Genomic DNA, 17586 nt, shown 5'->3' with positions numbered 1-17586 from the left:
GTGCGAGATAGACACTGATCACCATATACTTCTGTCAACAAATTGTAAGTTTCAGTGGCAGATTTTCCAAGTTTTGTGAGGAATTTGATGTTAGCACGTTGTTCTGCATTAGCACTCAGCATTATTCCGACGGAGCTCAGAAACACGATCCGCTTCTAACAATGGTCGCGGCCAGACTAACCGATGCACGTGAATGAAACTTTGTGTGACGGTAGAGGGAAGTCCAAGAGTCAATGCCCTACCCTCCTCTTCGTCAATGACGTGGCCGGAAATGAGTCATAAAAGTAATCCGGGTTCTTTATTGCCACACCTTGTACAGTGGACCTTTGTTTCCTGTTTGCTTTGTAGTGTAAAAGAAATTCTTTGTTTAAATTAAATGTATTGTGGAGTTCTTTACACACTCTCTGGCTAAAAATATAAAATGAATGTGGTAGCGTTTAAAGGATGCTTGATTTATGCGATAATAACTGACGTTTTATTCCACCATTTATTAGAATTCTTTATGGAACTTTTTAAAATCTTGAAACCTGTTAAGAGTCCATAATGTAGCTTGTACAGGATGTTTGAAAGACAGATTCACTTGCTGTATGTACATCTGCTTTTATTCTTCCAGTTTCTCTTCTAGTAGTTAATGTAATGCTTGGAACCTCATGAAGGGAAAAAAAGGGTTGCTTTGTAATTAAAGCTGTGTTCAGAGAGATGTTGTGAATTAATACTAAGGGGAAGGTAAATAAACCACTGCATATTAACACTTCGCGGACCGGACACCTAGGCCTAGGCGTTTGAGTTTTAAACGTGGCAGACCGGTCACCTAGATTTAGGCTTTTAGGACACGTTATGTTGCAACACACTATTCCTCGCTTTGGTGGTCATGTGTCTGTAAAAGTACTCCGTAGCTGACCTTCGGAATGTTTGTTTTCCTAGTCAGCAACGTGACCGCTCTCTATTCCCCTCTCACTCTAAAGAAAAGTCCCTTTGTTCAAGTCGAAGCTTCTATCTGTGAGACAAGATATTCTCAGTGTCAACATGGCTCAGAGACGAAAGCAGTTGAAGGCCGCGCGAGCTCTCGGAAAAGAAGAAATATGTGATTTGATCTCCGATGTGTTATCTGACTTGCCAGCTGCTTCGTCTTCTGATAGCGAGGGCAGTGGCAGTGTCAGTGGCAGTGACAGGGGCCCCCAAAATATTGTGACCAGAAGAGAAAGTGAAAGTGACAGCGAGAGCTCCGATGAAAGTGTGAGTGCTAGCATTGCGGGGACAGCCACATGGGGTAAAGTGGACAAAACACCCACTTTGGGAAAGTTTACTGGTGATCCAGGGGTGAGACAAATGCAAGTGTCTGAAGTAGCTGAACTGTTTTTTGGAGATAGTTTCTTTGACATGTTGTGTCAGGAGACCAACAGATACTATCTCCAACACCGTGAGGCGTACGACAGTACCTATAAGGTGTTGAAGTGGGTGGATGTCACTTCAGCAGAAATGAAAATTTTTTTTGGCAATAATCATTCTAATGGGGTTTACAAATTTGAAAGACTACTGGTCCACTGATCCATTTTTAGAAATTCCAATTTTCGGCAAACCCACAAGTCGTAAGAAATTTGAACAGATATGGTGGTTGCATTTCAATAATAATGAACTGCAACCACAATCAACGGGCAGGCTTTTGCAAAAGCCTGGGCTACAGGCCTCACGGTGGCGGCAGAACCTGCGTCAGACACAGACATAGTATGACCGGGACGATCTACTCCCACCCCACAGAGGCCTCATATGGACCCCCCAGGGCGACTCTTGGGTGATATGCGGAAACATACCCTCATGAAAATTGTGATGAGCGAACAATTGATGGGGAAGTATCCTAGGCAGTGCCGTGTGTGCGCTGTGCACAAGAAGCGAAGCAAGACTTCCTACGTCTGCAAGTTCTGCGTCATGCCTCTTCACAGAGGGGAATGTTTCCAGAAATATCACACTCTGAAGCACTTCTAGGAGCTCTGGTAAGTCTTCTCGAAAAATTTTAGTTCATAAAATTAATTAGGAGATTTTATATTAATTTTTAAAGTGAACAGTGCACAAGTTAGGGTAGTAGGTTTAAAAACGCCGGTCCCCAGGGTGATTTAAATATTTAAATCACCGGTCCGCGAAGTGTCAAAAAACTGGGAGCTGGATACTTCACATGTGAAGAAAATATGAGAATATGAAATTATATCAGATCTAGTATCTGTCTGTTACACTTCCCATTAACATCTGAAGTGAAACACTGAAATGAAATTAGTATACATATGTGCAAAGGACAGTTTATTTATTTATTATATTTATGTTCCATATGTTGAACTTACAAGGAGTGTGGATAGCTCATTCAATATAGTGATGGGCTATGGGCTGGACAGGTTTGATTCCTGGCAGTGCAAGATTTTTCTGTTCTCCACAACATCCACACTGATTCTGCGACTCACCCAGCCTCCTATCCAGTGGGTACCAGGGAGCTGTTTGCCCAGGCGGTAAAGCAGCTGGGGCGTGAAGCTGACCACTCACTGTCATCTGTTAACCAAAGTCAAGGAAAGTGTATCTATACCTCCACTCCCCCTTATCTGTTCATGGCATAGTGCTTAACTAATTAAGCACAGGGACAACTTTACCTATTCCTTATGTTTTGCTGTTTGTCAATGGGTTTATCATTGCCATTCTGTAAAGTTATGTTACAAATTTTATGCTCAGATTTCTTGAAGAGTGGTATTGATTCATATCATAACAGTAAACTTGGAGTAGTAGTACAGTGCAGACATCTGAAAGCTACACAAAAATTGTTTGGTTGCACAGGCAGGAGAGAAACTCTGTTTGTGTCAACTTAGGTAATACATATTCAGATTTGTAGTTCACTCAACAAGCCAAGAACCTGTACAAATTGCAGTAAATTGCAAGTAAACCATTAAACTGCTACCGTGAAGCATGGCTTATGTATGCTGTTCTGGCTGACTACTGTTGTCTTGTATGGCTTTAATTTGAGGAGTTTTGTGGCTATTCATGCTGACCACTCTGAAAGCCTGTCCCAGGCCTGAGAATTTTTTGAGGAGAATGTTCAAATACAATTTCATATATTTTTTTTTCTTTTTTTTNTTTTTTTTTTTTCCCCCCCCCCCCCCCCCGAACACTCATAATTTTGATTTCTTTCTTTCTTCCTCCAATAATTTAAGAAGGATGAATAGTTTTTCTGTTTGGAACTGTAACTTCGTGAAATTTACACTGAAAGCCCATTACTTTTCTTAGACATTCACTTTTCATATAGATGTCATACGTGAACACTTGTTCCAGTGCATGTCTGACATGTGGAACTGCGACTCAGGAAGTAATGCAGTTGAGTAAATGGTTAAGTACAGTAGCAGGAGCTTAGGATTGTGGTTAGCCAGCACATAATATATAAACTCACCTTTCAGTGGCTGTTTATTTGTTAGGGTGAAATTGAAGCATATTTGTAATGTGTATGGGTTCCTAGTTTGTCAGATTTGCTACCTATCCAAATCTATGGCTTCAAAGTTGGTGCAGGGAGAGTCTAAACAAGCAGTTGAATGATTTTTGGGTAGCCCCAACACAGTAACATTTCTTGAAAATTGAGCTTGGGTATGCAGTGTTCTGCAACTGTTATGGTGCGAAGGAGGCAGTAATTAAAAAGGAAGCATTTAAAGTAGCACATAATGTTTTTCCATGAAGATGGAACTTCAGAATATTAGTTCTTTGTTAGTTCAAATAAAATATGCATATATGTATGCAGCAGCAAGTTAAAGAAAGAGTAATAGTGTAAACATAAATATGTAATTATTTTTTCAGAGTTAAATGATTCTTTGTCTAAGATTTTATTTAGTTTACCAGGATGGAAATAATATTTATATACCACAACAACTGATGCAGGATATTACATCCTTCTTCACTCACCGTTTGTTACCTGTAGTAGATCTTCACTCTTTCACTTTATCATTCAGAGTAATAGATTTTTTTTTTTGCATGGGCTTAAGTTTCCCATTAGTTTGGATCTTAAAGAGTGCATCAGTCATACTGCACCAATACATCTGGTTGACTAATTGCTACCATATTCATCAGAGGTAAAATGAATACGTCAGTCAAAATTCTATAATTTGATTTAGTTCTGTAATATCTTACAAGAAATTCACTTCATGTTAGAATTTGAGCATACATTTTTTTGTATGAAAATATAAATAATGAATGAAAATTTAATAATGGTTTTAATTAACTGTTCAAAAACCATCATTTAAACATTTTCTGTAATTAATTACATATCTACATGACTGATACTGGAAGGTCCATTGTAATATTTTTCTCATAAGCTTTTTCTGAAATTTTTATTCCTGTTAAAGTTCTTTGATTCATCTTGTTTTGCAGAAGATCCAGAGGTGTTTGTATATTGTGGATGGCTTCTAGGAAAAAGATGATGGAAATGCTTTAAAGTGATAGAAAGTGAAAGATTGCAGTTGGTTTGTAACTGAATTACAGGCTAGATTTAGATTGCATTTGTATTAAATACGTACTAAGTATTTTCAATGCCTATCTGCAATTTCATTACCAATTCGTTATATAATACTTGGTTTTGTGATGTTTAATAATATTTTATATTTTTATGAAATAAGGAATGAAATACCGTTGTATATGATGCGCATATCTACAGTGTATAAAGTACGAGGAGCGTTCCGTATATAGTGCCTCCTATTTTTTTTTTAATGAAAACTATAACAGATACAGAAAGCATAATAACACGTTAAATAGAGCAAGATTTCAGCTACTTACAGTTATATTTCCACATAATCACCACCATTCGTTATGCACTTTTGCCAGTGATGAACAAGAGCCTGTATGCCGCGCTTGTAAAAGTCTGCACCAGCAGAGGCAAGCCACTTTCTTACAGCTGCAATGACAGCGTCATTGTCTGGAAATTGTTGCCCACGTAGTCCGTCTTTCATAGGCCCAAAGATATGGAAGTCTGAAGGTGCTAAATCAGGGCTATAAGGTGGATGTGATAGGACAGTCCAGCCAAACTTTGCAATGTGCGCGGTGGTCGCCAAACTGGTATGGGGTCTAGCATTATCGTGTTGCAAGCAAAAGGTTGTCTGCTTCTGTGGCCTTATTCGGGAAATGCGGGCTTTCAGCTTAGTCAGCATCATCTTGCAGCATTCAGAATTGACAGTCTCGCCAGGCTCCAGGAAATCCAACAAAATCACACCCAGCATATCCCAAAAGACCATGCACATCACTTTCCCTGCTGATGGCTGTGTGTTGAACTTCTTTTTTCTTGGGGAATCCAGATGTCGCCACTCCATGGACTCTCTTTTGGATTCTGGCTCATAGCGGTGACACCACATCTCATCGCTGGTGATGATGCTGTCCAGAAACTTGTCACCTTCAGCCTCAAAGTGGTGCACCAGTTCCTGACATACTTCCATTTGTTGAGTTTTGTGGTCCTGTGTAAGCATCTGCGGGACCCACCTGGTTCAAACTTTGTGATAGTTCAGCTTCCCCAACATCATTTCCAATGCATTACAGCTGATATTAAACTGTGCACACAGTTCCCTGCTCATTATTTGCCGATCTGTATGGATGAGCTGATCAGGTGGTGTTCATTGTGAGTGGCATCTGAGCAGGGACGCTCAGGGTGTGATTTGTCATGCGCTTCACTTTCGCCACTGCTCACCACCTCTCTGTGCTGACATCCACTGTATCATCTCCGTACACCTTTAGCAAGCATCAGTGGATGTGGGTGCAATTTATTCAGCAGTGAGAAATTCAATAATACATATCTGTTTCATACGCGCTTGTATGTCAGACCCCATTTTGGTAGACTGCTCTGCTGTCGCTATCTGTCACACGACAACCAAAAAACAGTACATTGACAGAAAGTTTCAGCCTTTATTACAACACCACCAGCATCCAGCTCAAATGTTACAGATTAACACAAAAGAACAGGAGGCATTATATATGGACCGCCCTTCATAGATCTCATAACAAAGAAATGGAAGTATTTGCCTGACTTAAACAGCATACAGTTTTTTGTTGAAACTGATGAGTTTTGCATATGCAGTCTTTAATCTTTCTACACTGAAGTAATTAATGTATCTTCACTGGATCTTTTGACTTGCTGATCATCCATGAATTGTAGGTTATAACATGAATTTGGTGTGGCCTTTTATTGAACGTTACTTTTCATCAACAAAAGTTTAAGTTTAAATTTTTTACTGAATTATATTAATTTTTATGTGTGTTTAAACAGGCAGCCCCTTTGTGTTCTCTGTTACTAACATATTTGTTGAAAGCCAGGCAATACAAGAATGTACTCTTGTATTCTGTGTTCACTGCTGTTTTTTTAAGTACACTTTACATACATAATGTATGACATTAATATGTGTTAATAGTCTGTGGACCTTGTATATTTGTGTTATTAGTTTATATATATGACAGTAAAAGAATAATAATGAAATGCTGTCTCCAGTTTGTGACACAGACACTTTAATGGTGATTGTACATTACAGACAGCAGTATTTGGGAAATTAACATTGATACTGGTGGTTACCTGCTTAATATCTGTTATTGCTCTTGATGTTGATAGTCAATACTCCATTCTATTTGAACACATCAGTTCATCAGTTTGCAAAAATTAAAATTCCCAGAAACATTGTAGACTCAAAATATCTGATTGTATAATTTTGAAGCATATTTTAATGTCCATATGGAATGAATTTCATGTTTTTGGAGAGAACCAAGAGAAATATTCTGTTGTGTAGTGAGTTTAAGGGCATGGTACAGCAATCAGTTGCTCTTTTCTCGCCCCCCCCCCAATATAACAAATTGTAAGACACCCATAATATTTCTTCCTAAATCTGAATCGTAACTTTGCAACTACATTCATTTTGTCATTACTATTATCTGTCATTTGTAAGTAAATAAATTCATAATAGAGGTTATGTAGTTTCTTGAGCATGTATGTGGGAGTGTTGGTTGAATATTACAGTTACTCACTGAAAATTGATCATGTGGAAGAAAAGAAAATATTTCTGGAGTAGGCGTACAGCACTTTACATTCTTGTTGTGCCTAATCTTGTATTACTAGCCAGTTATTTCCCTCACATTCATAAGATATGTGTAGTGCTTAGTATATGATTATATTACTCTTGTTTTATTTTACACTGCAATGTTGAGTTGCCTTAGGTTTCTAGATTACCAACAGTAAAAAGCTCAGCAACTCTTGTATTGCCTAGCTTCCTACCCGGCCTTTCTCTGGCTTTGTCTGTATTGTTATGTGCATGAATGTTATGCCATTATTTCATTCCTTTATTTATAAATGCATTAGAAATTGTTACAATTGTTTTCCCATTAAACATTGTAAATCTTTGTGTGAGAAGTTTTAATAATGCAGTATTTTGAAAGAAAGTATCTCTGGAGAGCTTTTCAGGAGCTTGTGTAGTTCAGTATAGATATATATGCATGTTTACCACCCAAAAGTATAAGATAGTGGCTTTAAACAGGTTCCTTCAAAACAACATGAGCTTAAAGTAATGTAATTGTTTCAGGGTTCCCATATTCCAGCAACTGCCTTTACTTGTAGGTACCTACAGCAATGTTACTTTGAGATTGCTCCTCCCATTCTCCTCCTAATAATTCTAATTATATGTTAACAGCGTTCAACAAATAGTTACTTAGGGATCAGATTGAACTTAAGTTATTAATTTTGTGTAGTTAATGCTGCATAACTTATTTGAGAAGTCCATGATTTATTTCACCGTCTTTTAGTGCATACACTTATCTACATCACTCCTTTCTCCCGCACTACATGTTTCGGCACAAAAGTGCCATCTTCAGGTGCTTATTCGATTAACGTCAAACTAGTTCACTGCATGCCTTGTCTTCATATTAAAATAATTAAAATATATATTTATCATATATACCGACAAATATCAAATATTAAAATTGTTCAGGATTTTTCCTACGTCGTATCTCACTTCTCGAGTCACCTCTAATCTCTTCTGTCGGAGCACTCTTTCTATTATCGTATGTGGATCTGTAACGTGAATTTGTTATTCATTAATACCGCGTTCCGTATTTTATTTATTACTTGTGGTATTATAATTTTTAATACTCACTGTGCTTTATGTTGTGTCTTGCTCCTGTGACTGTGTGTATTATACTGCTGGGCCTGCTGGGTATGTGTGTGTGTGCTGTCTTCGTTTTGATTGAGTTATGATGTTGTGGGCGTAGATGTGGTGGGGGTAGGTGGTGGGGTGTTGTTATGTTGTTCTGTGTAGATAGTGTTTAATTCGTGGTATATTGGGTTATATATTTCTTTATTTATATTATTCATATGTGTGTTTTTCTTTGTCGTTCTATATATATGATAGTTCTCCAATGTGTTCAAGTATTGCCCCTTCCTACCTGTTGCTATGATATCCATAGTGTTTTCTATAGTACTATATGTATGTCCTGTGTTTAATATGTGTTCTGAGTATCCTGTACTGCTGTTATTGTGTCTTATGTCATGTATGTGTTCTTTATATCTGGTATTAAATTTCCTCCCGGTTTGTAGTGCGGGAGAAAGGAGTGAGGTAGATAAGTGTATGCACTAAAAGACGGTGAAATAAATCATGGACTTAAATCAGTGCAACAGGATGCTAAAATATAACATTATTTGAGAATGTATTTAGTCCATAATTGATCAATTCTTGGGTTATTTAATATGTTTTCAACTGCATACTTCATGTTGCATCAGATGGTTGCATGATTTTGAGTTGTGAATTGTAATGTGAAAAGAACTCTATTGTAACATCTGAAGCAACTGAGGAAAATTATAAAAGTCCATGTTTAAGATAGCCAGTTTCTGGGCCTATTTTTGAATCTAGGTCTCCCAGATAGGTAACAGAAGTGCTGACCAGTTGACTGCTGTGGTCAATACATTGAGCCAAAGAAATAATATTCTAGAGAACCAGTGACAGTTTGTGATGTTGTTTGTGACCCATAAGCAGGAACTTTTTACCATTGAAGTCCAGTTCCTCAGAAGTTGTCAAGTAACTAAGTTTCTTAAATGTATTTTCACCATCTTTTGTAATTATAAACTTCCTTATTTATGGTTCATTTAACAATACTGTCAGCACCATGGACTATATAGGGTTGATTGGTAGGGTGATTACTGATGATTACTGTGAATAATGAATTGGAAAGGATATGGAAGGAAGTGGTCATGGCCTGATTTGGGATACTGTCCTTGCAATTGCTGGGAGAACTGATGCAAACAGCAAAGAACCTCAGTCATGATAGTTAGCATCTTGGTCATCATTCAAACTGGGCATGTCCTGAATATAAGTTAATGATTGAGCCAATTTGCTTTTTGTGCAATTAAGAAATCCTGCAGATAAAATCAGAGTAATATGTACAACTCCTCACCATAAAAACGGAGCATGTTACAAAATGTTACACAGGGTCTCAGACTGAAACATCAGCTACAATGAAATGGTAAAGTTCAAGCCAACAACACCACTACCCCAACACTGATTTGCCTCGTTTAAAATGTGTATAATTTCTTGTGTTTTGACTGCTGCAGATGTTAACTTCCTCAAGTGATTGTCTTTAGTAATGTTTATTTTTATTTTATATAGTGTGATGTATGTGTGTGTGTGTGTGACTTGTGGTAGTTAACGTGACATGGTTGTACAAGTAGTTATCTCTAGATATATATATATTTACTTTCTTGCTTTTGCTTTACTTTTTATGCTTTTAATTTTATGATACAAACAAATAATACAGCACACAGTTCTGGGAATTTTCATCGCAGTGTTCTGCATTGTGAAGTAACCTCAACTGATAGAAGTGGAGTTTCCATTCTTAGAAATGCATAACACTTCTTAATTTATTTTCACTTGAGAACACAATAAATCATCAGGGCCTAATTGTAAAGGTAAATGCAGAATACTATTATTATCTTTTTTAATGGTTAACAGTTTATAGTATGGAGTGGATGAAAAGTGTATTGTGTATTAAACTGTATACCACTTTTCTTGAGTGTGTGTGTGTGTGTAGAGCTCTCACAGAACAGGAATGTGACAGTGATGAAGCATGGTTTTTGTTAACTTTGACTGGTAATATCAATTGAACATCTGAGGTTCAGTGCATCTCAAAAGTATACTTTCTCTAAACATTCTCCACTTCTTTGTGTAGTCTTTCTATGTGCTGTGTCCTCTGTAGCAGCATTTACCATCTGGTGGAACTTGATGGTTGAATGAGGGAAATCACATAAATTGCACTTACACAAAACTTACCAAATTTTTGAGAACAGGATCCTCATTAGTGTTGCACTATAATCATATTTCTGCTAACAGAATTGTATTATTTTATATAATTATGTTACTAAAACATCAGAAATTATTACAATCTTTTATGCTGTGTAGAACTTCCATTAGTTATTAGTATAGTGCTAAAATGTTTGTAATTTTAAAAATGTACATATTGGAAAAAGAGAAGCTTTGACAAAATGGTCAATATAGGTACAGGATGCAAGGAGTTGAGAATCACTGCTCTTAGTATGGGGATGTCATCATGCCCTTGTGGCTTTATGGGTCCATGCTCACATCATGTCCTTGTCCCACTGGCAGCAGAAATAGCATTTCTTGCAGAGATGTGCCTTCCTGTTTTGTCTGAGCTCTGATGGAACTTTGTAGAAATCCAAGGGCATAATTCTGTTCTGTATAAGAAAACCTTAGTAGCAAAAAATATGTCACTGTTTTGGTTATGTGATTCACACATATAAAATGATGTTGAGGTACAGTGTCTTCACTTTTTGCTTAAAAGATAGGTCTAAATAAAATTCTTTGGATGTGTAATCCTGTAGTATGAAATTGTTTCTTTACTTCCATTAGAACAACTGAAAGAAAAGAAAGAATAAGTTTGACGTGTAAGTTTCAAGTCCACACTCTGAGGACATAAATTTTTCAGCTTGCTTTTTAAATTGAAATTTTGTAGTTAAAATGTAATTTCATGTGTGATCATACATGAAATTATCTGTAATCTCATAATTCTATTTCCATTGTTAAGACAGACTTTTTAATAGAATTAATTTGCATCAGTAGTAGAGTATAAGTGAAATGTTTGCAACAGATTAAAATTATAAGTTTAACATTACAGATTTTTTTTTTCATTTCGTGCATCCTGTTGTGTTACAATATACAACTCTTTTATTGACCGTCAAAACACAACATAAAGAAAAAATCAGGGTCAGCGCCCAGCTATGGCTACACTACATGTTTCAGCCACTAACGGCCATCATCAGGCAAACAGACATTAACAAACACATACCATTGAACTGCTGTACATTAGATTGGATACAATGTTATTGATCATTTAAAATACTTTGCGTAAAAAATACAATAAGTCAGATTATATAAAAACTAAAAATTATTGTATAAAACAAGATAAAACTTAATTAATGTTATACAACATCGATTCGCTCGTTGATTTTTAACTTTTCATACGTTTCTATGGACTAATTGGAAGTTCGATATTTCTTTTATATAAGAATGTATAGGAGGCCCATGATGTTGCAAATTGATTAATTGTATAGTCGGTGCCTCATCTTACGAAGAATTGTCTGTACTGTATGGAAAGTAAACAATGACTCATCATGGGCCTCCTATACATTCTTATATAAATGAAATATAAAACTTCCAATTGATTCATAGATACATATGAAAAGTGAAAAATCAACAACCAATTCGATGTTGTATAACATTAATTAAGTTTTATCTTGTTTTATACATTAACTTTCAGTTTTTTATATAATCTTACTTATTGTATTTTTACACAGCGTATTTTAACATTGTATCCAATCTATTGTACAGCAGTTCAATGGTGTACGTTTGTTGATATGAGTTTGCATGATGATGGCCATTAGTGGCTGAAACATGTAGCAAAGCCCTGATTTTTTCTATTTGTTGTGTTTTGATGGTCTATAAAAGACTTGTATTACAGAGTTATGTTGATAAGTTTGTTGCAATACATTATGCATAAAAGCTATGCTCCTATCTTCAGTTTCAGACTTTTGCTCAAAAGAAAGTCAGGCATGCTTATTTTTATATGTGGTCTTTTTCATTTCTTATTGAGTACCTCTGGGATAGCAGGGACATGACCATGTTACCTGCTGTAATGTAATGGATTCTTTTAGGTCGCACCTAATAACCATCCAAAAATTTAGGTTCTCTGAAGTATTATTCTTGTTCATCTTGAGAGTTTAAATTACAACTCAGCTCCCAGATGCAGATAGGATCATTGCTAATCACCAGTTTTGATTTTGATCCTTTTTTTACAGTAGCATTGCTGACAGCAAGGACTTTCACAGCAAGTCAGTAGAAAATGACAATCCCTTTCTCTATTGCCTGTTAGCTGTTCCATCAGATAAGGTAAATTTACATGTATAGACATTCTTCAATTATCTCTGAAGGTAAATGAGTTGATTTAACCCTAGGCCCTTTACATTTACACCACAGCTTCTTGGTGCAGCAACATCATTTTTTTCTTGGTATTTCATTTTTAAATGTTATTTGTTAATTAAATATTTACCTATTTTAAAATAGGCAATGAATTAAATGTGTGTTATGTTAATACATACATAGAAACACAAGATCTAGTAAAATAGCTGATTAGCTGATCACGGGGCTTAAAATATTTACAAAGCATTAACATGAAAGTAGATCATTAACTGAATTAAATATATATCATACTTTTTAAGTAAGGAAGTTCTGACTAATTTTTTTATATCATTAATTAATTTTCAGTAAGAAAGATTCTTTGCAGAGAGAGAGCTGTGCGAAACAATCACAGTTCAGTAAGTAATGCCTGCTGGAGAAATGAAATACTTTTTACAATTTTCTGTTTCAATTCCAGTTCATTTTAATACACTGTGCTCCTGACTTAATGAAATCATGAGAATAGATGCAGTAGAATTACTTTGTATTTTGTAAACATTAAGTTTATTTTAGTTATTTTGACCCCTGTAGAGCTTAAAAAGAAATTCGTTTCTGCAGTTTTGAATCTTCTGTGAAGATGAAACAGACACTGTCTAAATAAGAGTAGCTTACTGTATGCACATATACTGTATGTATATTTTCTTTAGATATAAATTATGTGTATTTAGAATGGCAAGTGGGATCTAGCCTAATACCTGTATAAAACATGGAAGTTTTTGTACCCTGCACTCATAAAGGAAACAAAATTGAAGAGGACCTCTTAAAGAGATTGATAAACAAACTATAAAACTTTCAAGCTGGAGCAGGTCAAAAGACATATTCCATTATGGTAATGACTAATGATGTAAAATTTGTATTCCATATTGTCTTTTCAGCCTCTTTCATGTCCACCAGCTATGCGATATCATGTTGTGTCACGCCAAGGAAAAATGTATAAATACTTAATACGAGGTGATTCAGAGGGCTGTGTACTAGTCTGGAACATTCCTGAAGTCACCAATGGTCAGCTGGCTCAAATAAAGCAAGAAGATTTTGCGAAACCACCTGGTGAGTCTGCATGGTGATACTCTTTTCTTTGAATCTCAACATGTAATTTGTGGTGTGCCTGAGCAAGTATTAGCTTTTGATGGAAGACTCTGCTCTAAGGAGTTTGTCAGAATTAAGCTCTATTTAATATACTGTTGTGATGAATCTTGTATCATGGTAGTCCACTACTGGAACTTATCCTGAACCAGTTCAGTTAACGTTGTTTATGAGAATTTGGTTATTGCACTTCTGTAAGAGTCATTCTGGTCAACACCTTTGTCTCTGAAAGTTGTCTTTTTCCATGAAGTTTTCCAACTGAAATTAATATGTATTATTTTCTGCATACTTGCTTCATATTCATTCTCAGCTCTTTTTTTTAATTATTCCAACAGTGTTAGTGGAAATGTGCAGTTAGGAAGTATATGGGGTTATAGTGCTATGTAGTTTGGAGAAAGCATGATGTTTTGGAGGAATGTATCACCTCTCTCTCCAGGGTTGAAGAGAAAGCCAACAATATGCTTGATGTCGTGTTCTAAAGAAGTTGTAATCAGTCCCCCATCATCTCATTTATAGATCCCTTACTTTGAAACATGATTATTAGCCCCGTAATTAACTGCAGCTCATGTCTACCTTTTCAGTACAATATCACATATGGTGGTAGTTTCATGTTGTCTGCCAATTCAGGCAAGGTTCAAGCTTCCTGCGTTGCTTAATGCTTTATGTCAACACATTTTATACCTTTACCACCTGTGGTGTAATTGTATGGCATATTGAAATGCAGTGTGGTATTTAATCAGCATTGTCTTGAAGTGTGATGGTAACTTCTTGGCAGTTAAAGATCTTCACTATAAAGAAAACCTGTCATTCCACATCATTTATGCTTTCCCCCCTGTGTTGGACATAAAATTTGAGCCTCACATTGATTAATGATGATGTATGAAACTGACAATCTGTTCTGTCCTTGGATTTATAAAAGTTGCAGTTTTTTCATAGGGCTGGTGTACATTGTGGTTTTTGTTGTTTCCACCTTCCAGTGTTTGCATCAGGAGGCACTGTATTTTCTTGCTGCCTCATAGTTGCTTGTTTGTTTTTCAGTTTTAATCACCATAGTCTTAAACTCTTGTTCAGAATTGTGGTGCCTAATACTCTCTGACACTCCTTTCTTTTCACACCAGTACTTTTTTCTTGGTATGATCTATCATTTTCATGTTGATTGATACTTATCTTAGCACAAAATCTCATAATGTCATAAATCAGTGAATTTCCACTTTTGTTTCATCATATTGATGGTACTTCTGGAAATCTCATGGCAGGTAGTGATTTCTGACCTCACTTTCTCTCTTGCTGCTCTCATAGCACAACAGTGAAAATTGTCCTCTGACTATGATGAAAGCTTGAAACAGATTAAAGTATCTGATATAGGTGTAAAGGATTCAGATTGATGATAATGACCCATAGTTTTATAACCCTTAAAAGTGGAAAGAAACTCATCTCCCACTGGGGCAAATATGATCCCTTTTGACATGACCCCAAGATTTAAAGAAAAAACAGTTATCAGAAAATTCTTGAAGTTCTGTTCTTGAAGATAATGTTTGAATTGAGGTTGAGTTTAATTTCTATTTTTTTTTAGCAATACCACCGACCGTACTTACCAGTTTAGTCAAAGCATGGGCAGAGATGAAACCTCCACCTGTAGGAATACTGGATCAGTTGGTGAGTTGTTTGTTTTTTATGCTGACAAAGAAGAAGCAGCTCTCATGTTATAAGATTAACCTTTAACATACGGACTTTTAAATTGCCAGGAGCCCTGTACGGCTGGAATTTAAATCACCCTACTTAATTATCACCGCAAACTTTTAGAAAAAAATGCATATTTTCCATTCTATGCAACATAGAAATATGAACTAAAAAGAACCCGAAAGACAATAAAATTTTCTACATATACGTAAAAGAACAAGTTTTACAAATGAAAATTAACTGTGAATATTTTGTCATAAAATGCAAAACATACTCTTTATTATATATGTTATGAAGTTCCAAAGGACTTACCCATTGTTTTTTTCTTCAATCTTGAATCATGATGATATTGTAGATATGATCACACTATATACAATAACATTTTGTTCAGACTGTACGCAAGTTTGAACTGCGTCACTTCACAGTTTAGGCTATCTCACACTCTGACGTGCGTGCGATCTCTCGAAGCCTTCCTCCACACAGAGCGCAACGTTACACTTGTTACAGCAGTAGGCCATTGTTCTGCGCTTCTTATTCTGAGAACAAATGTGACAACGTATTTGTTTTCCTTTGGCTGGCCAGTGTTGTGAATGTTTCACCTCCAGTCGACTCAGTTGGGCCCCAGATGAACTTGGCCTCCCCCGAGAAACGCCACTGACTGTGATATTCGCATCATGCGACTGAAGAATCAAATCCCGGACCAATATTTCACGGAACTTTTTGTGTGTCATCTGTTGATTCCACTCGGAGGACCAGTGAAGTCTATTACCTTTGGCGAATCCTGGGTCTTCTATCACGAAACCTAATTTCCGTTTCCTCTGCCTCGTCTGATGATGATGATGATGACGAAAACGTATCTGCTCGAGGTTCAAAGAACTCACTGATATCTTCTAGCTCTTCATCAGATTCCTCTTCCATCAATATTTCCTCCAGCTCTTCTGCATCGAGAATTTTGGAATATCGGGCACGTTTTTGAGGTTCTATCTTGGGGTAGGGGGGTTTCCAGTAAAATCGAATAAATTATGATGATTCACAAAGACTCGCAAAATAGTGGTGCAAAGTAACTGTAATAGTATGGTACAATAGGCCAGAAGTGGCAGCAGTACAAGAGACTTAGTCGCACCCCACTAGCAATAAAAAATAATAATGGTAATAGTAGTCGAAAAGGTGCCAGTCCGACACTGATACGGAAAGTCACAGTGACGAAGATGGCTTCTACTCACAAACAAATACTGGCTCAGTGGCCTTATACCTCTTCCGAGACACAAAATAATATAAGCAGAAATATATGAGAGTCTGACACTAACTTTTTCAGTGAAAAAGAAATATAACACAATCCGACACTGACTTCCTAACTGATAATTCGCCACTGAAAACCAATCGTTGAATACGTCACACTTCCTTGAAAGCTCTGGAAGCACTGATCTGTAAGCACCGACGAATATTTCCTCTTCAGTTCTCAGAACAAAGCTGGGCTACATTTGGCTCATCAGGTCATAAACAGTCATATATAAACATAAATAGTTTCGAAATCAGGACCAAGATAAACAATTTGTTTGTTCAGAGCTAAGGAATGAACCACTGACATGACATCACGTAGGTTTCTTTTGGTTTCAAACCCAAGGTCAAACTGTCAGCACTCCTAAAGAGTGCGCGTGTCCTGCGACATGCATATGTGTCTTTCGGCCAACACGGGTCCCTCCTTGTGACATGTATATGAGTCATTCGGCCGTTAAAGGTTAAAGAAGGTAAGGTAAAAAGAGCAAGGTAAAAGTTGTCCAAGTGATTAATTAAGGACAGTGCTGTGAATACATGTAAAATACTGTATGTATAGCTGTGTGCATTCTCAACTTTGGCACCAGATTTGACATGAGTTTTCTGGCACTTTGCCTCCAGTGAAAGAACCTCTGGTACCCATTGGGTATGAGGCTAGATAGGCTACAGAGCTTGTCTGGATTCTCTGAAGAAGACATACATCTCTGCTTCTGCTGGAATTCAAACCCTACTTACTTAGACTTTCAGTGCATAGCATAGTTATTACACTGAATAAGCCAGTGCCCCCGCCCCACCAAGTAACAACAACTGGTTGAGGAGTGTGCAGAATATTCTGTGATTTGATTTTAAAAATGAAAACTTATGAAAATGTTCTTTATATGAGGTGATATTGGGAAGTTCCCAGACTAGATCAAACAAGAAATGCAGGCTTAACTTACTCAATTTTGGCTGCCATCTCCAAATTAGTCTCCTTTGGGAACATATACAGTGGTCCCATTGATTTTTCCATGCTTTAAAAGCACGATGGAAGTAATTTTCCTTAATTCTG

The 17586-nt window shown here is 36.6% G+C and overlaps 1 protein-coding gene across 8 annotated transcripts in view; it reads left to right on the top strand.

Annotated features, from left to right (window-relative positions):
- Positions 1–17586, top strand: part of LOC111869451 (WD repeat-containing protein 7) — a gene marked incomplete at its 3' end in the record, with an annotated part of 95361 nt that overhangs the window by 29550 nt on the left and 48225 nt on the right. For 6 of the 8 annotated variants that reach the window (XM_033753433.1, XM_033753435.1, XM_033753439.1 and 3 more), the window contains 3 exon segments: positions 12344–12434; positions 13376–13547; positions 15157–15239. In XM_033753433.1, the coding sequence (XP_033609324.1) occupies positions 12344–12434; positions 13376–13547; positions 15157–15239 (346 nt within the window). 8 annotated transcript variants of the gene reach the window in all.

This window comes from Cryptotermes secundus, unplaced genomic scaffold, assembly GCF_002891405.2.
Source record: "Cryptotermes secundus unplaced genomic scaffold, Csec_1.0 scaffold1411, whole genome shotgun sequence".
NCBI classification, from domain to species: Eukaryota; Metazoa; Arthropoda; class Insecta; order Blattodea; family Kalotermitidae; genus Cryptotermes; species Cryptotermes secundus.
Note: the sequence above shows the minus strand (reverse complement) of the source record. Positions and strands in the feature narration are given on the sequence as shown.